Source organism: Astyanax mexicanus, chromosome 2, assembly GCF_023375975.1.
Source record: "Astyanax mexicanus isolate ESR-SI-001 chromosome 2, AstMex3_surface, whole genome shotgun sequence".
Lineage (NCBI taxonomy): Eukaryota > Metazoa > Chordata > Actinopteri > Characiformes > Acestrorhamphidae > Astyanax > Astyanax mexicanus.
Window position 1 is genome coordinate 11,040,242 of NC_064409.1, and position 24,294 is coordinate 11,064,535.

Here is a 24,294-nt window from a genome sequence, read left to right on the forward strand (position 1 = left end):
TATGTAGGCCGATCCCCAAACCCCAAAAGTCTTGACTCATTAATATTTACAGCCCTAAAATTTACATACACTCAGCACACTTCTGAAAGTCTTTCAAGCCCTAAAGCTGCGACACAGTAACTCACAATGATCACTTCAGGAGAATACAGTGTTTCAGAGATACTAGCATTCACATTACTTCCAGGCTCTACATACCTTTTTATCATTTTATTTCTATTTTTTTCCCATTTTCTCCTCAATTTACACGGCCAATTACCCAACCCAGCTTTAAACAGTATAAACAAATGTAAAATCACTACTTAGTAAACAACAGGCCACTGTTGCCCTTTATGTTTATGTGTAGTAACTGCTTATTAATGGTTTATAACCTAATTAATAAGCATTAATAAACCTCTTTATAAACTATGTATAAACCCTATATAACCGAGCTTTATTTGAAAGTGATACCAAATATAATAGTAAAAATAATAATGGATGAAGGTTAGTGAGGTGGTAAGATTGGTAAATTTGTGCAAATAAAACTGCAAAAAAAGCTTTTTTTATAATTTTATTTCAATTTTTTTCCCATTTTCTCCTCAATTTACACGGCCAATTACCCAACCCAGGGTTTAACAGTATAAACAAATGTAAAATCACTATTTAGTACACAACAGCCCACTGTTGCCCTTTCTATTTATGTTTAGTAACTGCTTATTAATGGTTTATAACCTAATTAATAAGCATTAATAACCCTCTTTAGAAACTATGTATAAACCCTATATATAAAATACACATGTGAACTTAGCCACCTCCTCTTTTTTAACTGCTGCTGATGCAGTATTGCTGAGTAGCATCACAGCACACTCGGAGGAAAGCACAGCGACTCGGTTCTGATACATCAGCTCACAGATGCAGCCTTGTGCTGATCGACATCACCCTTTGGAGTGATGTGGGAGAGAGAGAGCGCCATCTACCCACAGAGAGAGAGAGCAAGACCAATTGTGCTCCCTTAGGGCTCCATCGGTAGCTGATGGCAAGCTACATGAACAGGATTCGAATCAGGATATAATCTCCTGATCATAATGGCAGAGCTTAGACCGCTGGACCACTCAGAATCCTCATATCCCATTCATTTTTAATTGAAAGCGTCAGATGCAGTCACACAGTATCCGACATGTCGAGTCTGGGGGATGCGATGCGATGAAAAGTCAAGCCTAAGTGAACTTTATGCAAATAAATCCGTCCAACGTGATGCATCTAACCAATGAGAGAGCAGACATTTGCCTGGTATATGTCCTCAGCACAAAGTATGAAAAAAAATTTAGTTCCGTTTCCAAGCATTCCAAAGAAAAAATGGAACAAAAAAGCTAAAACTGCGGTTTCAGGCTTCCCTGTCCTTTTTAATCAATTCCTGCTGATTCACAGGGACTATAATCAGTGTAATATAGAATGAAGAGAGGATGCTGATATTATCGGGGTCTCTGGTGGGTTTAAAAAATATTAATATGTATATTGTCGCTGTCCAATGAAAAACACTTATCTCCAAAACAGCAATTTTACAGGAGAGAGAAAAAACCTTGTAAACTGGCCATGGAGGTCAATGTAAAAAGAGTTTATTCCAGGTCATTTTGAAGAGTTTCTATTGGTCTGTTCATCAAGAAATTTTGCCACAGTGTAAGGGACAGTTTGTCTGTTTAAATTATGTAGTAAACTAAAAATCGACAAAAATGGAGATAAGTGTTTTTCATAGGACAGCGACGATATCATTTAATTGGAAAATTTGCTTTTGTTTTCCTATATGCTGCTCCATAGACAGTGTTATGATGCTCAATCGAACATTTATATTTATAAGTATACATTAATATTAGTTTACAAAAAAAAGCTTGTATAAATCTAATTTTCATTTGTTAAAACAATATAATTGGACGACACAGGGAACACCTTTGTAATGCCCACATAATAATGGCCATTATCATAACTATGACAACATGGGTTGCTATGCAAACCAGACCTCAGCACCACAGCATGTCTTGTGCCAGTGTCCACAGAAGTGTCAATCAAACCCAGGGAAGTGAGCAGGTATCCATAATAGACTAAATTCCTAATCAATCAACCTTTACTATCTTTACTTTTTCAAAAAATCTGCTTTACAAAACACAAACTGAACTACCTTAGTTTACAGCTAACCATACATTAGAAGGGAAACCAAAAGAACCAAGAACAGAACCACCCAAATCATGGGAATTTAACATATGTAACAGGAGACACGCTAGCTTGCTAAACACTGGACAGAAAGACACCAACACTATCCAGCAAGACTCAGATGTTCCCTTTATAGTACTAAAATATAGCTATTATGTGGCATGCTATGCTAAGCTACTTGACTCATATGGACCACTTGGATCACTTTGGTGATGAAACCATCCAATGGGCAGAGCTTCCCATTTTTTTCCCACAAGCCCACTTTTAAAGAAAGCAGCAGCTATCCCACATTGCAAAAACTCAAGACAATCAATGTCTTGCTTTTGAATCCTGTGCTGTGGAACTACAGAATTAAACTGAATTGATACACTATGAAAGAGAGAAGTTGGGTCTACTTGAGCACAGAGGGAGATCTCTCTTTTTTGCACAACTGCAAAAGGTCAGCAAGTCCTACATACAGTGTCCTGATTTCAGGGAAATTGCATATGATTTGCAGCTGATTTTCAGGGAGCCACTATCAATTTGCGGGAGAATTCCGTGAATTGCAGGGGAAGTAGGATGTTTGAAACGGAGGTTCTCAATCAGAGGCGAAAAAACAGGTTGGTCTGATCTGGTATTTTCTTGGTGAACCACACTTACATACCTACTATTAGAACATCAAGAAACAAGCATCCAACTGTGCCATTTTTCCGGCTAAATTTCGAAAGTAACTTACCTTGCTTAATAGATACTTTGTACCTGTTTCCAAAAAGGTCTTTCCAAAGAGCACACAATCAAACATTCTCAGCATTCACTTCCTGCACCAGAGATTAAGCTCTGTTGTGGTAAGTATCAGAACTTTCTCTCTCAGCAGGAGCAGTCTCAACTGACCACTGCGAGGCTAGCACAGCTGGCGTGGGGAGAAATCCGCCCACAGGCTATCGACCAGCGTCGGGCTGCCGTTCTTTAGGATTCTGTTATATACCCAGAATGGCTCTGGCCAGACTCAAGAGCATTTCTTGACGCAATTGATGGCTTGGTCTCGCACTGGCTGGATTTATCACGCCAGACACATTTAGTGTTTTGAAATGCGCAGACCTTTCCCTTACCGTAAGGACAACTGTCTGAAAGGCAGACAGAAGAAAGAAAGGAAATGGAGGGCATTAAGACTTGTTTGGTTTGTTTGAACATGAGGTGAATGCTTTAATGGGTTTGAGAATGCCGAGGTTGACCTTGGCTTGGCCTTCTTACGTACGCCATGCCGCCATGTCTGTCACCAGGAACAACATTGGGAGGCAGTTAAAAACAACACGACAAAGGCGAGGAGAAAATGAGAACAGAACTTTGCTGAGTGTTTCTGACTCAATTAGGCCACGGTGAATGGCTGCTTGAGTGTAAGAATCGGTCTTACAAGACTTTCCATTGGCAGATTTGCTTCAAAGCCCATTCATTTGAAGGAGGAGAAGAAGAAGACTGGGCTGAATGCAAGGCTCCATTTGCAGAACACGAGAGCGCGAACACCTGAAGGGGTCATCGGCTGCAGTTTTTTTCCGATGAATCACCGCAGAACCAACAAAGTCGTTTTTTCTTCTTCTCTTTTTTCGCCCTCTGGCAACGACTCCCTCCACAGCCAGTGCTATGAGTCAGTTATAGGCTGGAGAACAAGTGTAGGAGTTTGGAAGAGTCTCGTCTCCGGTAGATACAGCACTTGCAACCTCTGCATCCTCGGAAAGCAGAAAAAAAAACAGAGAAACTCCCGTCTAAAAGAGGATTAAACGGGTACAAGAGGAAGTCAAGTGCTTTGAAGTGAAGGGAATGACCTAGAGCGAGGCCTAGTCCACGCCTATCAGAGAAAGTCGGAGACCTCCAGAGCCAGCTCAGCTCTTGAACGCAGTCGGATTTAATTGGATTTGGCTTCGGCAGAACACATTAATGCCTCAAATGACATCTTATGGAAATTGCGCCGAGGACTCTGAGCATTACCTAACAATTACATTATGCTAATGTTTCCCAGGGAGGAGATGTGCTGCTACCTTCGTCACTCTACATTTAGCGCGGAGATGTCTGAGCTGGACCGCAGAGACACGGAGAGAGGGAAATTCTGTCGAATTGGCACGACAGCAGGCCCAAAAGAGACGTAAACAGAATGCAGGGGAAAATTGATAGTGCGAGCTTTATAGTATCAGTATGTGTGTGTGTTTATGTTTATCTACTATGACTCTATCTATGGCAGTGTCTGAAATGAAAGAACTGAAAAACTGCCGGCTTGATGCCTTGTTGGTGTTGGTGGTGGTGTGTTAGTAGTGTGTGTGTGTGTTGTGCTGACACATGTTTCTTTTTTTTTTTCATTTTTATGTTGATGATACGCTGATTTATTTAGCTGTAAACCGAAATGGCATTGGGAGACACTGGTGGTCAGTCTTACCAACTGTTTCTCATTCATATTAAAGCCTGGATTTCTGAAAATTTACTCAGGCTAAATGGGGACAAGGCAGTTGTCCTTAGTTTGGTTTCAAAGGAGTTCAGTAAGATCCTGATCCAGCTGGGGTGGAATCTGGTTTTAGAAATCTGGGTGCGACTTTTGATCCCCATCTAAATGTTGCTGGTCATACCAAAAAAAGCTTCTTCTATCATTGCTTCCTTCAGCTTAGAAACATCAGCAAGACCAACAAAAAATTCATGACCTTTTCAGACACTGAGAAACTCATTCATGCCTTTTTTTTCCCGGTTAGACTATTGTAATGCCCTGTTTACCTGCCAGAGAGTCAGAAAGACGTGTCTCGACTGCAGCTTGTATAAAACGCAGCTGCTCGTCTTTTAACCAGGACAAAATGTAGGGAATATTATTACACCATTGTTGGTCTCTCTTCACTGGTTACCATTGAGATACAGAACTGATTAAAAAATTGTAGAGTTGACCTACCAGGCTGTACATAATGAGGCACCGGCTTACATTTCTGAGCTTTTATGTCCACTTAACAGTGTGAGGTCACGAAGGTCCTCCAACCAAAGGTTACACTGACTGTTCCACAAACTAAATGAAAGTTCTGGAATGATCTGTCCACTGACTTCAGACTCTCAACATCGGCTCATGTCTTTAAGAATGTTTAAAAAATTATTTTTGCTCTCATTGTGATTGTGTCGACAGTTCGTTACATTGATTCATCTGTGTTTTGATCATTTTATCTATATTTTATGTATTTATAAATATATTTAGCAGTGCTGCTGGAGTTTTTAAACACCTCAGTGTCCTGTTAAAGCACGCTGCGCAACATCTTGCAAATAAACTACATTAATAAAGTCTTTCAGCAATAAAGAGTACCCCTGAACTCAAGTGAGAATAAACTCCAAAAATCTTTCACTCTTTCAAAAATTTTCTCTAACCACAGATTTAAAAAAATAAATAAATCAAAATGACTGTAGCTCGATGCCTTCCTTCCTCAGAATCCTGTCTGAGTAGGCAGCATTTTTTACATTTTAGACACAAGATGTGTTAGAGAGTGTGTGTGTGTGTTTGTGTGTGTTCGTGTGTGTGTTTATGTAAGATGTTGCAGAAGCATACAGCAGTGACCTTCTCTATTGTCTTCCATTGTAGAGCGACTGGCTGCAATCAGATCCTGAAGCATCAGGGCTCTGTGACCGCTGACTTTGCCGCACTCGAGCGCATTGTGTGTCTCTCCAGTCTGGATGGGTTTGTGGGCAAAAGAAAAGTGTCAGTTCTCTCTATTCAGCGCCTGCGAGCCGGCGACAAAGTGTCCTCCACAGAGACGCTCAACAAAGCATCTCCATAAACCTTTACAAGGGACTGTCAATCAGGCGCAGCTGGAAAATGATGACTCAGCCGCTCCGCTTTCTCTTTATCCTTTTATTTCATTTTTCCTTTCCTGCGTGCCCGCTCTCTTTCTCTCGCTCTCTTCTTACCCACCTTTTCAGCAGCTATCACCGACAGCTCATCTGTGTATACCAGTTGCCATGGCTACAGGTCTGCCTCATCTAGACGGAATATCTGTGCTTAGGATGACGAACACAAAGTCTCTTTTCAGACCCTCCCTATCGGTCAGATGATCTTCAGACTGGAGAACACGTGTCTCTGTCTCACAGGAGGACAAAAATGGACATCACAATATATTCATTTTGCTTTGAGCAATATGATACAGTTTCAATATCAATGTGAACAGTGTAATAACAACTATTAGTCATCTACAGTGGTTGGACAATAAAAACTAAAACACCTGTCGTTTTAGTGTGGGAGGCTTCATGGCTAAATTGGAGCAGCCTGGTGGCCAATCTTCATTAATTGCACATTATTGCACCAGTAAGAGCAGAGTGTGAAGGTTCAATTAGCAGGGTAAAAGTAACAGTAACAGTTTTGCTCAAAATATTGCAATGCACACAACATTATGGGTGACATACCAGAGTTCAAAAGAGGACAAATTGTTGGTGCACGTCCTGCTGACGCATCTGTGACCATGACAGCAAGTCTTTGTGATGTATCAAGAGCCACGGTATGCAGGGTAATGTCAGCATACCACCAAGAAGGACGAACCACATCCAACAGGATTAACTGTGGACGCTGAAAGAGGAAGCTGTCTGAAAGGGATGTTCGGCTGCTAACCAGGATTGTATCCAAAAAACATAAAACCACAGCTGATCAAATCACGGCAGAATTCAATGTGCAGCTCAACTCTCCTGTTTCCACCAGAACTGTCTGTCGGGACAATAAACTAAAACCAGGTGTTTCAGTTTCATTGTCCAACCCCTGTACGTTGTCATGTACTGAAATTGTAGATGCCAGTAACATTGTAATCAAGACTATTAGACCAAATTTGAGTCAAGACCAATACAAAAATGAGTCAAATTCAAGTGTTTTAACCGCCAAGCTGCTCTATGAGAAGATAAACCCAACCCACCAGTGGGTCTGAGCAGTCAGATAAATGGACATTGGTACCGCTACTGATATTGAAGGTGAGTTATTTGACATAGTAGGTCACTTTTTTTTGGTATTTATGAGTGATGTGAGCAGTACTCACCACCTCCTAAAGCTAAAAACTCGACCACTCGACCACTAAACTGCTCTATAAGAAGATAAACCCAACCCAGCCGTCAAACCAAGCTGAACTGCTTGATTTTTTGCACCAGGAGTAAAGGCGTAAAGTTATCCAAAAGAAAAGCAGTGTGTAAGACTGGTGTAGGCGAGAACATGCCAAAATGCACGAAAACTTTCTGAACTCTTAAAACTTTATTATTATTTGAGGTCTGAAAGCTCTGCATCTTTTATTGTTATTTCAGACATTTCTTATTTTCTGCAAATAAATGCTCTACATGACGATATTTGTATTTGGAATTTGGGAGAAACGTTGTTTTTAATTTATAGAATTAAAGAACAATGTTTATTTTACTCAAACATAAACCTATAAATAGCAAAACTGATTCAGAAAGTAAAGTGGTCTCATTTTTTTCCAGAGCTTTTTATATATATGTATATAAAATATCAATGTATATAATATATATATATATATATATATATATATATATATATATATATATATATATATAATTATTGTCTAGCCTTAGTTACAGGTTGGAAAATAGCTCAAACGTTCTTCACTGAAAACCCTGTTATGTTCAATATGTATAATTTAAACAAATACATTATGATACATTAAGATAAGGTAAATTAGTTTAAACTCATCAAAGTTTTTTTTTTTGGTACTCGGCTTGGCTGCACTTATTTTTCTCCAGTATAGAAAGAAATTTGGTGCTTTACCTCCAGCAAGAGCTCCCTCTGTTGCTAATCATGGCATATGTTGATAACGATAAACACTGGAAAATACATTTAACACCTCAATTCTGCACTGTAATCCCTGTAATCCCCAATAGCCCATCATTTAAAACAATGGCCAGATAACAATGGCTCTCGACAGTGAGAAGGGACAATATGCTTTCAGAAGTGTCTGGAATTATTCAATTGTTAGCTGTGCTCACTTTTCTAATTATTGGCAGACAAAAGGATCAACAGGCACTGGAGTCCTAGCCAGCATTAGACACTCTACAAAATTTAAGAAAGGGGAATTGTTCATTTGCAGTTATTCTTTGCTAATGAGTCACTTGGATTAACAGCTATTCAACTGCATCAGTAATTGTCTTCGTGGGAGGAAAGCGATCTCTGGTGAACTTGGCTCTGTTTCAGCAGATTTCTTCTTCTTCTTCTTCTTCTTCTTCTCTGAACCACTAGACTTTCTCAGCAGTTGGTTAAAAAAACGCAGACGCCGGCTCCTATGCTTTTACATGACCGTGCTATTTATTCTAACGCGTCACCTTTCCACACGATCATTTATATAACGCAGCTGCAGTTCCATCATTTCAGTTCTTGTTTCATGTCGCGTTGAAAACGGAACAATAATTACGAGCTGGAAGGAGCAGGATGTCAGCTTTAACTTGAAACTATTTGCATCCATATACGGCTCTTTTTAAACACCCCTCAGGGGGCAAGCGAGTAATTGGATAAATTAACATAATCTTAACTACATTTGTCATATTTTATGTTTATGCACATGATAGATGCTTGGAATAGCAAACTACCCATGAATCTTTGTTTTTTCTGCAGCCAACATACAGTAATGCAGATGTTTTTTTTTCCCGTTTTTGCTTTATTTGGAAGCATTTTGCTTTGATCATTGGGTTCAAGCTGGGTGACTAACCTGGGGGGCGTTTCCCCACTTAAGTGAGCTTCACACTGAGCATGCTCTCTCTCTATACATGTTAAGATGTTCTTAATGCTACGATGCTTTTGGGAAACTGTTCCCTGATCAGTCCCAAAAAGTACAGCAAGGGTTAATATGTTGCAGTAACGTGGTAGACCATGGATATCTACTTTTTGAGCTTCAGGCATTCACCTGCCATACACTGGCTAGCACTTCTGGAGCAGCATTAGCATCAGCTGCTTACCACGCTAAGCGCTAGCTCTTTTAATGTTCAGAGGTGAGTATATCAGACTGTAGTCTGCGTGTTTACTGTGTTAAAACAAGCTACGAGGCACAAGTTGCTAGCTAATATCACACTGGCTTATCTGAACAATCAGAGTTCCTCAGTGTAACTTGGTGCTGTCAGGCAGCATTTACTAGCGGTTAGCTGCTAATGTTAATGCTGCTGCACCCAGCCTTAGTGGAAATCTGGAAATCTAAGCTTCCTGTAAATAAAGGGAAGCGCTTTACTGCCACAAATAAACAGTTTTTAGAAGAGAAATCTGTGTGGATTAACAATTAGCACTTGTTTGAGTTTAAAAGAAAAAAAAATATATATATATTTGTTTTTAAGAATTACAGTTTTGTTTACTTAACTTGGTTACCCCACGACCACTACCCAATGGTGAGATCTGCTGAATTAGAAGGAAAACATGGCGACACCCCTGTTCCTTACTAGTGTCTCATAATGCGCCTTATAATCCAGTGCACCTTATGTATGAAAAAAGACCAAAAAATAGATATTCATTGATAGGGCGCATTATAATGTGAAAAATACAATATTTTGTATTTTGTGTAGCTTTTTGAGTTGTAAAAATTAGGTAGTTAGTAATCACAGAACTGGTTAATTTAAAATGAATTAGAACATTAAGCAGTAAATCTCAAATATACACAGTCTTGCTAATATGCTTTAAATATATGCTTTAATTATGAATAAAAAATGATGTAGACATTCAAACAAATCAATCATTATATTTAACACTACCAAGCAACAGAAGCCAGTAATGGTTAAACTCATTTTCCATTACATTCAATTTCCCCACAAACAGCTGTAATGCTCTACTCCTTCCAACACGAGAATATAGTTTTTCCTTTCTTCATATATGCTGAGTAAACTGATTTTCTGCATTACTGACACATTTATTATTCTACCAACACAAGACCACTCTGCACTGAATTGAACACTGGAGCTGGGTGATTGAGAGTGCTGCAGGTTGATAGTATGCTTGTTAAAAAGCTATCTATATGGTTCAAGACACAATTTAGAGCATCCTTAGACTGCAGTTTCAGATTTCAGACATCAGAGTAAATAGTTTCCAGTCTCAGCAAAAACACAAGTGAAATTCTGTATCAGTTTATAAACCATCAAAATGAAGATCATGCTTTCTAGAGTGCACTGCAATAATGAAGCTGGTTTTTGTGTTTTGGATGGGACTCAAAATGACGTTTTAAAGCTTGTTGTCCAAAAAGGTGGGCTGTTTGACTGCTGATCCAATCCAAAGTTTCTACTTTTTTCCCCATTTTCTACCTAATTTACATGGCCAATTACCCAACCCACTTATGAGGACTCCTCCTATCACTAGCTATGCCCCAACACACCAGGAGGGTGAAGACTAGCACATCCCTCTTCCGATACATGTAAAGTCAGCCACCACCTCTTTTTGAACTGCTGCTGATAAAGCAACATCACAGCACGTTTGGAGGAAAGCGCAGCGACTCGGTTCCGATACAACAGCTCACAGACGTCTTGTGCTGATCAACATCACCCTTTTGAATGATGTGGAAACAGAGCGTCATCTACCCACCCAGAGAAAGCAAGACCAACTGTGCTCTCTCTCTCTCAGGGCTCCAGTAGCCGATGGCAAGCTACATGAACAGGATTCGAACCGATTCGATCTCCTGATCACAGTGGCAGCGTTTAGCCTGCTGGACCACTCGGACAATCCAAAGTTTAATTGGGTAGTATTAGGGTTGGGTAATTGGGTAATTTGTAGCAGTAGTAGTAACAGAAGTAGTAACAGTAGTAATATCATTTAAGGTTGTAGTATTAGTAATATTTAGTATTCAGTTTAACGTTCACGAAAAAATGAGCGTGTTCAATGAACGCGTTCTTTTGAACTCGTTTACGCACAACACTGGCCGTCAAAGTGTCTGATGGAAAAACTAGCACGTTCAAATTTTTTGTATTTTATCGCCTAGTGTGACATGCTGCTCCGTGACCTGCTCCCTGACTCTGACCAATAGTAAGCCAGAGTGTTCTGTGGCGCACAGATGTAAACACGGGAAAAGAAAGGAAAATGTTTTTTTTTTAAAGAATTACATTTTTGTTTACTTAACTTAGTTACCCCACCACCACTTCCCAGTGGTGAGACCTGCTGAATTAGAAGGAAAACATGACGACACCCCTGTTTCTTACTAGTGTTGCATAATGCGTCTTATAATCTGGTGCGCCTTATGTATGAAAATAGACCAGAAAAGTTGATCGTGCGCCTTATAGTGTGAACAATGCAGTATTTTGTATTTTGTATATATTTTTGAGTTGTATATATCATGTAGTATTAGAAATGACAGAACTGGTTAATCATAATGAATTAGACCATTTATACTAAGCAGTTCTTTTGAACTCGTTCATGCACAACACTGGCCACCGAAGTGTCCGACAGAAAAACTAGCACAGATGTAAACACGGGAAAAGAAAGCGGCACAGTGCTCCTGAACTTTGCTGGACCAGAGAAACAGAAAAATAATCTAATAATTCATCCATGAGATATTCTGTTTACAGACACTGAAACCTAAGTAGCTACACCTTTACCATACCTTAAGTTCTCTCTGGAGTACAAAAAACATGTAATGTTCATTTGTGTCCTCCAAAAAAACAAGCCCACAGTCGCTTTTCCCCCTTTTTTTAGTTTCTTCAGCACAAAAGCACTACCATCACGCACAGTGCTTCTGTAGCCATGATTCTCAGATTCTATGCTTCTCCCCCGCGATGACCTACGAACTCACGCGAGGACGCAGACGATGATTGGTCGGTGACTAACGTGTAGTGTTGCCAGTCCCCCGAGAACGACGCAAAACGAAGATAACTGTTTAATCTGACATAAGTGAACATTGTGAGGGATAAAAATGTTGTGTAGTCTGAGCTTGGCATTACAGTGAACTCTCCAAGGTCAGGCTGCTAAATTCATCTCTTCACAGCCTTGTATAGGTGTTGTGAAGCGTCAGAAACATGTATGAACTGAATCGTGTTGCTGGGCTGTACAGAAATAGTGTTTTTGAGGTGTATGGCAGCGTGTTTTATTCTTTACTTTGGCCTTCAAAGATCTGCCTTGTCGCTTATTAGTCATATAATTTAACAGTTTAATTTTCTCCATTTACAACAGCATATAATATTCCTTATTATCTTTACATTATGGCTATGGCATGGAAATGTTCACACCTGTATACATTGTGAGGTGTTATCTTGTGAGTAGGAAACACTTGACAGTTTGCCTGAGGCAAGGTGAAGTTAATTATCAGTGTTAGAGTGAGATTTAATTGTGGAACATTCAGTTTAGCAGTGTGGAAATTTGATATTACTCAATGTTACCAGGAATACATCATAAAAAAAAATTCCAGCAGACACATCTACATCATATTATATATGGCATATTACACTGACATGGCAAAAGTCTTTTTTTTTTTTTTTGCTATTTCCCATAGAAGCTAAAGGGATGGTGCACTAACCTGCAGGATATGCCTTCTAGAGCTGTGCTATAAGGGAATATATATTGTTTACAGATTAAAAAAAATGTCTATTTAGTTTAGTATTACGTTTGGTCATCTATGTTGTTGCAAAGCACAACAGTCTTTTTGTTTTCTGGGCAACATGCAAAGCAGAAAAGTGAAAACACCACGTAGAGTAACTGTAAACAGGAGACTGAACGCAAAAGTTTCCAATATCAGAACCTCACTATTCAGTGCAGATCAGTTTTTGGGTAGACAACATTTATTTCTTTATATTAATACAATTTTAGAGTTCAGAAAAAATCAATATTTGGTGGAATAACCCTGGTTTTTAATCCCATTTTTTTTTCACGCACCTTGGCATCATGTTCTCCTCCACCAGTCTTACACACTGCTTTTGGATAACTTTATGCCTTTACTCCTGGTGCAAAAATTCAAGCAGTTCAGTTTGGTTTGATGGCTTGTGATCATTCATCTTTGTCTTGATTATATTTTATATTTTTACCATATCACCCAGCTGTAATATAAACAATACTATTCTCTATTAATCTCCACATCCAACCGAAGGCTGCAGAAACCCTGTATTCACTGTATTCTACAGGCTATAGGCTGATGCATCGTTATTGGACTAACTGGCAATTTATTCAAGCGCTGACATAAGCAACTCCATTCCAACCCGCATCTGGAAACAACAATTAATGAGGTGCTCGGAGACCAGCGGCAGGCCGATCCCTCCAACGGCTGCCTCAAATTAGCGCTCAATCACTGCGAGCCTCGCCACAAACGCTGCCATCTTAACCGCCGTCCACCCGCCTGGCGAGGCGAGGCGAGGCCTGACCCGCAGCCAGCCTTAATGAAGGAAAACAGGGCTGAAAAATAAACAAACGAGGAACAGAATCCTGACGGCACGCTGCGTCCAGCAGGGGCAGCGATTAGCGCCGGCGATTAGCTGTTTGCTGCCCCCCCCGGCGTTTGTTTATTGGGGAGGTCTGCGGGCTCCGGTGATAAGAAAGCCCCGCGACAGACACGGTGGTGGTGTGGCTGGGGTAATTATCTGCTGCAGAGGTGGCGAGTCGTGCCAGGCAGGCAGCTCAGCTCTACAACGTGAAATATCTTACAGGATCTAATTATGGGGTAGCCAGAGGTGTAATTTTCCCCGCTCGCTCCACAGCACGGGATATGAGCGCTGAGAGCGGAATACTAAATCTGCTCCAATTTTTTTACAGCTCTCTCTCTCTATTTTCCTCTCTCTCTACCCTGTCCAAAAAATATATGCAAAAATATGACTTCACACAGTTAAAAATAAAAAATGCACTACCCAAGATTCATGAAGCGATGCCACAGAAAAAAAGAAAAGAAAAGAATAAAAAAAACTGTTTCGAGTATAGAGTAGTGTGAGCCCAATGAACCTTCGAATTGGTGAAAAAATCTGAAGTAAATTTAACTATTACGTCTGTCATGATAATTACATTATCTATTTATCATATACGATTTATCATCACTGTATCTATAGACATCAGCGGACAATCATTTCCTGTGACTTATTTCGTGCCTTATTTTGAATATTACATTTATGTTGATATTAGAATGATACTTAAGACAAGATTAAAAAACAACAACAACAAAAAAGTATTTTAAAAGGCTGCATGAATGACCAAAAAATAAAAAAATTAAAACCTCATAAAACATACTTGTCTTCGAGAAAATTATTAACAATAATAATAATTAAACATTTGCTGATCTTTGAAAGTGTAAAACTGTATTGTACATGCTTTTACAAGTGCATATGAGAATATCATTAAAAAGTAACTTTATTTCAGTAATTCAGTTCTAAATGTGAAACTCGTATATTATATAGATGTATTAAACACAGAGTGATCTATTTTAAGTGTTTATTTCTTTTATTGTTGATTGTTGATTATGGCTTACAGCCAATCAGAAAAAAATCCAAAAATCAGTGTCTCAGAAAATTCGAATATTATAAGAAGACCAATTGGTACTTTTGGCAATGTGTGGGCAGTGTGCCAAGTCCTGCTGGAAAATGAAATTTTCTGTATCTCCATAAAAGTTGTCAGCAAAGGGAAGCATGAAGGGCTGTAAGATTTTAAGACTTTGGAGTTAATAAAACACAGTGGATCAACACCAGTCTCTCCAAACCATCACTGATTGTGTGATTGACACTTTACACTAGACCTCAAGCAGTTTGGACTGTGTGTCTCTCCACTCTTCCTCCAGACTCTGGTCTCTTGATTTACAAATTAAATGTAAAATTTACTGATGATCAGTGCTGGTTTGGAGAGCCAAACACTTCATGCTTCCCTTTGCTGATAATTTTTATGGAGATGTGGATTTCATTTTCCAGCAGGATTTGGCACACTGCCCACACTGCCAAAAGTACCAATTGGTCTTCTATAATATTCTAATTACAATTATGCTTCAAAAATAGTCTTAAACTCAGGGCAACTATGCGTTTTTTGTGAAGTACTGGGATTGTCCCCTGTATTCTGTAAGTTGATGCTTTTTTTTTTAGTTTTTTACATCTTACAATCAGTTTTTAAAGTGGATGAAAGTTAATATTTGTCGTTTATCATGTTTTTGTTTTTATCTTTTCTTGCTGTACAAAACTGTATCTGTTGCTCTGATTATTTCACTTCCATTAGACCCCAGTAAACAGGACTGTGCTGAACATTTTGCATGTCATAACCTGCTTATAATGAATCTGGCTCCCTGTTGCTAATTAATGTAACTTCACTTCAGAATAAAAAATACAACTTTTAAAAAAAACATCCAAATATAATTAGACATATTTAAGGATTTAGGCATTTTAATCTCCCTAATTAAACACAGGCTCAAAAGCCAGCTTCCCTCTTGTTTAACACGCAGCACGCGGCATCGAGAAAACCGATAAAACCCCCAAAAGCAGCATTAGAAGTCATTGGTGACAAGCCGGCTGCTAATGCCAGCGCCCTGGCCCTGATACATTAGAGGAGGGCCAAAGGAAATCAATAGCAAACAGCAATTTTTGTTTACCTCAGCCGTTCTGAAAAATGGAAAAGTCTTAAAAATGGATGAAGCAGGAATTGGGCAGAGGGCTGTGAGCTATGGTAACTATGAGCTCCAGAGCTATGGCTTACAGCGCAGTAGCCCAGCGAAAATTATATCGAAACATTCATTAAGCTGCAGCTCAAAATCAGTGAAGTGCACTTCGCTGAGTCAGTCAGTGCAGTACGTTGTTCTCTACTCAATTTAAAGCTGAACAGTGTGAAAGCCTGTTTTAATTACACTGTTCTGGAGGAAGAATTCTCTCAAGAAACAAGCCATAGGCGATATAGCAGGGATGCCCTAAGTCTGGCCTTTAATACAATCTTTAATACAGTCATATGAAAAAGTTTGGGCACCCCTATTAATCTTAATCATTTTTAGTTCTAAATATTTGAGTGTTTGCAGCAGCCATTTCAGTTTGATATATCTAATAACTGATGGACACAGTAATATTTCAGGATTGAAATGAGGTTTACTGTACTAACAGAAAATGTGCAATATGCATTAAAACAAAATTTGACCGGTGCAAAAGTATGGGCATCCTTATCATTTTATTGATTTGAATACTCCTAACTACATTTTACTGACTTACTGAAGCACAACATTGGTTTGGTAACCTCATTGAGCTTTGAACTTCATAGCCAGGTGTATCCAATCATGAGAAAAGGTATTTAAGGTGACTAATTGCAAGTTGTTCTCCTATTAGAATCTCCTCTGAAGAGTGGCATCATGGGCTCATCAAAACAACTCTCAAAACATCCAAAAACAAAGATTGTTCAACATAGTTGTTCAGGGGAAGGAGACAAAAAGTTGTCTCAGAGATTTAACCTGTCAGTTTCCACTGTGAGGAACATAGTAGATAAATGGAAGACCACAGGGACAGTTCTTGTTAAGCCCAGAAGTGGCAGGCCAAGAAAAATATCAGAAAGGCAGAGAAGAAGAATGGTGAGAACAGTCAAGGACAATCCACAGACCACCTCCAAAGAGCTGCAGCATCATCTGGCTGCAGATGGTGTCACTGTGCATCGGTCAACAATACAGCGCACTTTGCACAAGGAGATGGGAGAGTGGGAGAATGGGAGAGTGATGCGAAAGAAGCCATTTCTGCAAGCACGCCACAAACAAAGTTGCCTGAGGTGTGCAAAAGCACACAGTGTGCTGGGCAAAACCTCAGCACGGTGCCTCCCAGTTTGGAGGTATTGGGTTTAAGTCCCGATCTGTAGTATGGTACAGTAGTACCAGTAGCTAAAGTAGTATGTTAGCCAGCTTGCTGCTAATGTTAACATGTTAGCTAACTCGCTGCTAATGTTAGCTAGCTCTCCGTTAACCTTAGTTATATCCCTGATAACGTTAGTTAGCTCTCTTTAGCTAGCTAAAGTAGTAAGTGTTAGTGTGCCAATTACGCAAAACACGTGATAAAAAAGTGATAATGTGGCGTCACCCTAATGCAGCGAGACAAACAAAGCAAACACAGTTCACCACACATCTGAATCAAGTCCAGGAAGAAAGAAAGAAAAGAAGGAACACCTACAGGAGCTTTTGTAGTCCTTCTTCTTCAGCTTCCTCCTCATCATAGTGCCACGAGGGCTTGTGGGATACATGTTACGGGGCAGTGTGCTCATGTTGAGGGAGCTCAGGCTGTAGGCACTCATGGAGGTGGGCGAGAAGGACGAACCCAGAGCTGAGAGAGAAAGAGAGAGAGAGAGAGAGAGAGAAAAAGACAGAGAGACAGAGACACAGAGTTCTTTCAGAGTTCATCAGAGTGCGAACAGCCACAAAAAAAAAAAAAGCACATGTCGACTGAAGGCAGTATAATAAAAATAATGAACCTCAGCTCACAGGGCTTTGTAGACGTGCTTAGAAACAGAGTTAATTGACACACTTTCCCCACTCCTGTTTGATATGTACATGAAACGATGACTTTGAGCTCTGATATCTGATGAAATAAATAAATAAAATAAAAAATAAAAATTAAATAAATAAATAAAGCAAAATCATAAACACTCCCCAAGGCCTCAAATATGTTCTGATTACAAACCCTTATTATGGCTGCCATCAGCTATTCCCAAAAAAAAAAAAAAAAAAAAAAAAAAAAAAAATCTAACCCATTTTAAAGCTAAAGCTGACTTCATAGGCTAAATGCTTTAAACCCTCCCACCCCTCTTAAAAAAATAAATAAATAAAACAAAATAAATAAATAAATTAAAAACAAATCATCTAATCCAGGGCTGGCATGGTGACGTGGTGATGCTACGCCAATTATATATACGTCGTTTCATTTGGCCGGCGCGTTTGCCGCGTGCACCGGGAACAGATTATGCACGCTTGTAGCACTATTTGAAACGCTTGGCCTTTTTTTTTTTCGCACTAAAAAAACAGCACCGCAATGCTCTGATTTATTTTTTTATTTTTTTCCCAACAAACGCTAAGCTGCGCAAAGCTGCCAGAGTTCTAGAGTTTTAGCAGCTAGCTAATGAGCCCAGCCGATACACCTGCATCCGTAATGGCTGAGCTCATCCTAATCCACACGCTAATGAATTAACTGTGTTCGATTCTGGACGAATTGTTTATTGTCTGAGGAAGGCGGTTTCATTAAGTTAGGAAGGCTAAGACTGGGGAGACTCGGGAGCTCAGGAACAGCAAACTTGAGGAGGAGGAGTAACAGGCTGATAGATAACGGGGCAGGAGGGGACATATATAAACAAGACAAAAGGAAAGGTTATAAGACTTTCTATAAAGCCTGCATTCATATGCATGCATTATGAGTGCGTTTATTAGTGTATAATGCATTATGTAGTATAAATTTGTTATATAGAATGACCTAATAATGACATATAATGTCATAAGCTTGTATAATAAATTACAAACACTTAAAGCAGCACATGTGGTTTAGGTCATGTCTATCATACGCAAGTCTTAATATGCTTTGTGCAGCTCGAAATGTGCAAAAAGTACTAATGTACTAATTCTCTTGATTAATCACAGTATGTTTTGGGTGTAATGTGCAATAAACCAATCAGCATGTCTCTTGCCATTCACTTTAAGAGCCAGGTATGCTCTGACTTTGGCGAATTGGTATTTCAACGGCGCAGCGGACCTGCTCATGACCTGGTCATTTACGGAAACAGCAATGTTATACTATTTTATTTTATTAAAAATTCTGTTTATTGTCGATGGAAAAGTTCTGGTCTGTGCACTGCTGTCTGTCCATATGTGTGTGTAACGAGCGTGGGTACGCTAAAAGTGTGTGATGCACCAGTGTTGCCAAGATAGCAATGAACGTCTGACTGCTGACTGTTGTCAGGGTTTTAATCAGTCAGTGGCACAGCACCTGTGTTTTGTGCTGTCAAGATATTAATATGCCAGAAATGAACCTGAACACATCAAATTTCCAGACCACCACACCCATCAGCGTAGATATATTCACAAGCACCTTTGCTATTTAAACAGTGCAGGTGGAGGTCGTGAAAATAAGACTGTTGGCGGGGGATAAGATAGCATCGTATGAGCATCGCAACCCATCTTGCGCTAGGTTGTAAAATAGGGGCCATAATCTGTTATTAACTAGAGAACAAGTAAACATTTATAAACACAGGATTTTTAATGCCTTATGAATCCTTGTAAGTATGTGTGGCTTGATTTTACAAGATTATACAAGACAACTTTTTTTTTTTTTTTTTTTAGGTATTATGTGCTGTTATTATATACTATAATGCATATAAAAAAGGCACTCATGCTTCATTATGAATACAGGATACATACTGTAGGTGTCACAGCAAGGTAAAAAAAAATTAATTGGAAGTTTAAGCAGCAAATGAAAATGGGAGTGGAAAAAAAAAACAGTTTTTTCAAAAGTGTGGGAAACAACAAGCTTACAGCAAATCGTCGCTGTTCAATGAAAAACAAGTTTTTCTATTTTTTTTTTAGTCGATTTTTAGTTTACTACATAATTTGTCCCTTACACTGTGCCAAAATTTCTTGATGAACGGACCAATAGAAATACTTCAAAATGACCTGAAATGAACTCTTTTTACATTGACTTCCATTGAACGTTAAGAAGGTTTTTTCTCTCTCCTATAAAGTTGCTGTTTTTAGTGTGAACTTTAAGTACTTTACGCACTCATTCACTATACCAGCCTTAAGCTATATACCATATACCATATTTGCACTACTCTTATACGGGTTCTATTTATACCGTCATTCCATCTCAATCACCATCAATATTGCACTATTGTCTTCTGTCTTACTTATGTCTATTGTGTTCTTGTTGTATTGTACATATAGTGTCTCCCACTCTTTTATATATATATATATCTTATTTTACCCCCACCACTACTGCACCTTGTTTTTGTCTCATGTATGTCTATTTGTGTCCCTGCTGTATTGTAAACATAGTGTCTCCTGTTCTTTCTTTTATTATATCTATTATCTCTACTTTTTAAAATTTGGGAAGGAGAGTAACGTAATTTCAACTCTCTGTTTGTCCTGTACATATGCAGTATTGAGAGTAAAACTACTTGACTTGACTTGACCGTTTTGAAGACACTTGTTTTTCATTGGACAGCGACGAAATTACAGCAATGCACAAGCTGGAGGCAACTCTGCCGATGAAGAAGGAAGAAGTGGCTGTGGTATCTTTTTTTTTTTTATCCGCCACTGTCATAATGAGACCACGAGAGGAGGCTCAGGAACACTTAAGAACATGCACAGATTGCCCTTGAAATGCAGAAAGAGCCACACGGCCGATCGATACAGACACGACGTCTGGAATTTATAGCAATGAGCCGATTACGATCGCGCCGGGGGCAGGGTTTCAGGTGAGGGAGAGTGCTAAATCTAGGAGGAGAGCCAATGAGTGGCGAGGTGGGAGGGGGAGGCGGCGAGTGTCAGGGGCCACTAAACGGCTCCTATGAAAATAGATGATCTCGATAGTGTGGTATCGTCCCACCTTTTTATCCTATTAGAGGACATGATGAGACCAGAGGCTGAGGCTATCAATTACCATTGACTACACGTCCCAGAAGCCCCCGCTGCGTGCGGCTATAATAGGCATCCAGGAGGACTTAACCGCATACAGAACAGAAAAGGGGCCGCGCGGAGTCCGGTATCTCTCTCTCACAGCTCCGGGGAAGCCGAGCGCCGCCTGTGTTTCTGAGCCGAGCGCTCTATTTGGAGAGCGGCCATAAATCACGGCACAAAAAGCCAGTGTGTAGCCGGAGAGGGGCTCAATTGCAGCGAGCTTGTCTTGCATTGTATCGCCGCTCTGCACCTTGCCTTAATGCGCTTGCTTCTGGTGTAGGATGGAGAAAAGCTCAGCAACGCCCACAGACAGAAGAGGATAAAGGACGAGCACTCGATTTTAGAGAGACAGAGAGAACGAGAGAGAACGAGGGAGAGAGAGAGAGAGACAGAGAGAGAACGAGAACGGAAAACGCTCGCTCAGTAGCCTCAGTGCATTTCAGGGACAATGTAGGAGCCAAGAGTTTAGTTCCGCTCTACTTTCTCCTTAGCAATGGAAAAACACACACACACACACACACACACACACACACACACAAATACAAATACACACCAGAGGACAAACAGCACACAACTTATCCAGGACAACAGGACTTATACAAATCAGGACACACTGAAATCTGACAAAGGAGTCGTTAAAAAAAAATAAATAACAAAAAAAGAACTAACTTTAAGCCTTTTAGCCTCGATAAATACACTGCCTGGCCAAAATAATAATTAAAAAAATAAGCTTCTGCGAGCCAGGCAGCCTTCTTGTCAAACATCTCGTGCAAGGCTATGCTCACATTACCAGGCTAAAGTGACCCCAATCAGATTTTTTTGCTCAATGTGGCTCAGATCAGATTTTTTCATGGCTGTGCGAACGCGCCAAATTTGCGGCCCGTTTCCTTTATAGAATGAAAGTTGGCCTGCTGTTAAGCAGGTTTTTATAATGTGAGATTCAAAGTTTGAACGCTAGGTGTCAGAAACGGGACAAAGAGAAGCTGAGAGGATGCGCATTTCTAGCCCAGAAAAACGGGGCAAAGAGTCTAAAAGCGGAGAGAGTGCGCATTTCTAGCACAGAAAAACAGGGCAAAGAGTCTAAAAGAAGGAAGGGGGTGCACATTTCTAGCACAGAAAAACGAGGCAAAGAGTCTAAAAGCGGAGAGAGTGCACATATCTAGCGCAGAAAAAAACGGGCCAAAGAGTCTAAAAGCTGAGAGGGTGCGCATTTCTAGTGCCAAAAACGGACCAAAGAGTCTAAAAGCTGAGAGGGTGCGCATTTCTAGTGCCAAAAACGGACCAAAGAGTCTAAAAGCTGAAAGGGTGCACATTTCTAGCGCAGAACAACGGGGCAAAGAGTCTAAAAGCGGAGAGAGTGCACATTTCTAGCACAGAAAAAAACGGGCCAAAGAGTCTAAAAGCGGAGAGAGTGCGCATTTCTAGCACAGAAAAACGGGGCCAAAGAGTCTAAAAGCTGAGAGGGTGCGCAATTCTAGCGCAGAAAAACGGGGCCAAAAAGTCTAAAAGCTGAGAGGGTGTGCATTTCTAGCGCAGAAAAAACGGTCTAAAGAACAAAGAGTCTAAAAGTTGCCGTAATTAAGGAGTTTAATATTAAGAGACATCATGAAATTAAACATCAATTTGAAAAATCTTAGTTTACACAACACTGTCAAAGATAGTTAGTCAAGTTAAACGGTGTGTAAATAAAAGTAATCAGGAAAAAAAGTATTTTTTAAAGTGGTATATTTCATTATTTGTTTTATTACAGAGTCTGTGGCCCGTGACTTCAAATATATTTCTCCTTCTGGCCCCCAACAAAAAAAGTTTGGACACCCCTGGATTAGAGTCACTTTCATATATGGTCCTAAATCGGATACGTATCCAATCTATTGACATGAATGTGAACTGTCAAATTGTAATTCATGTCTCTTTTCGCTTTTACGCATGCGCTAATGTGAACTGTCAAGATCTAAGGAAAAAAAAAATGAGATTTGAGCAATGTGGCTTAAAAAAAATGTGGCTTAAAAAATCCCAATAAACACACTCCTAAACCTTGTTTAAAGCCTTTTCAGAAGAGTTAAAGCTATATTAAGTTAAAGCTGTAAAGGATAAACAAACATCAAATTAAACCATATGGATTAAGAACAGGATGTCACTCAAGCTGTATCATTTACATGTGAAGACAGATGAGTGAATACTTTTGGCAATATAGTGTTTACTCAAATTCTGCTAAAAATATATTAGGTGTGAACGCATATTTATACCTAATCAGAAGAAGAAAAAGAAGACGTGGTACGCACTTTTACTACTGTAATCCACACTTAATAAGCACTTAATTAACACACTTTTTTATCAGCTCTGAAATTCTCTATTAGAGCATCCTTAAAAATAATGTGCAACAATTTAACATGCATGTTAAATTTTACAGTTTAAAGAGAGAGAGAATTCCATTTATTTCTGCATAATTCAATTGCCAGGATTTAAACAAAGTCATTTAGAGCAGTGTGATGGTAAAATGGTTTGCTAGAGATTTTTTTTTTAATGGCAAAAAGACCCATAGAAACATATGTGTTAGAGACAGACTCTTTAAAAGATAGGTAAAATTAATAATACAGCATTTTTTCTGTAATTTAAACTCATGCCGTTCTTAAGTGACATATACTGAACATCCTAAGAGCATGAAGGTAGGAACACTGGGTGCTGTGTATATATTAGCTCATTTTAAAAGTGTATTTTTGCCTCTTTAACTATTTTTAATTTAACATTAAATAAAAATGAATTAAATTAAATGTTTGACGTTTCATATAACTGGTTCTGATGCAATTTATTAAATAAAAAGTTCAATAAAATAAAAGTTTAAGTTAGGTCAGAATATTAATTTAAATATTAAAATATTTACAGTCATGTGTTTTGCTTTTATCACAATATGAAATAATCTTAAATGAGCTGCTCACTGAAATTTATCTGAATCAAGTCTGAATTTGGTATCAATATTAAACCCAGAAATGGGTTTGGGGTCACACTTGCACGATCTGTACCTTTAAGATCGGCCTCTCTGGAGCACTAGTAGGCTGACTCCGCCCCTCCCACACACCTGTGAGACATCACCTGGATCTTAACGACTTACAAGATATTGCCACACCTGTGTCTTACTAAGTGTTTTTACTCTGTGTTTCTGGGGATTTTTTTTTCTCTCTTGCCTGCCTTTTTGACTAAAATTGTTGCCTTGTATTTTTGGATTTTATTAAAAAAAAAATTCAGATTATAAGGCGCACTATGAATAAATATATTTGTATTTTCTGCTCTAATTTATACATAAACTCACCAGATTTTAAGGTGCATTAAGAGCAAAACTAGTAAGGATGCCTCGATACATCGAAGTGAGCAAGGGTGTAGCCATGTTTCCCTTCTAATAAGGACAAAACTGTAATTCTTAAAAAATAAGAAAAAAGAAAAATGCTGGATATTAATCCACACAGATTTCTCACCTAAAAACTGTTCATCAGTAGAGCACTTCTGTTTATTTACAGCAAGCTTAGATTTCCAATATTGTGTATAAGGTTGAGTTTTCAGTTTTAAAGTTTCTCCAGCACTAAGGCTGGGTGCAGCAGCATTAGCATTA

The 24,294-nt window shown here is 39.2% G+C and overlaps 1 protein-coding gene across 17 annotated transcripts in view; it reads right to left on the minus strand.

Moving 5' to 3' along the window:
* grip1 (glutamate receptor interacting protein 1) overlaps window positions 1-24,294 on the minus strand; it is a 554,262-nt gene that overhangs the window by 80,502 nt on the left and 449,466 nt on the right. For all 17 annotated transcript variants that reach the window (XM_049473333.1, XM_049473330.1, XM_049473334.1 and 14 more), the window contains one exon: window positions 17,203-17,352. In XM_049473333.1, coding sequence (XP_049329290.1) covers window positions 17,203-17,352 — 150 coding nt within the window. The remainder of the gene's footprint in view (window positions 1-17,202; window positions 17,353-24,294) is intronic.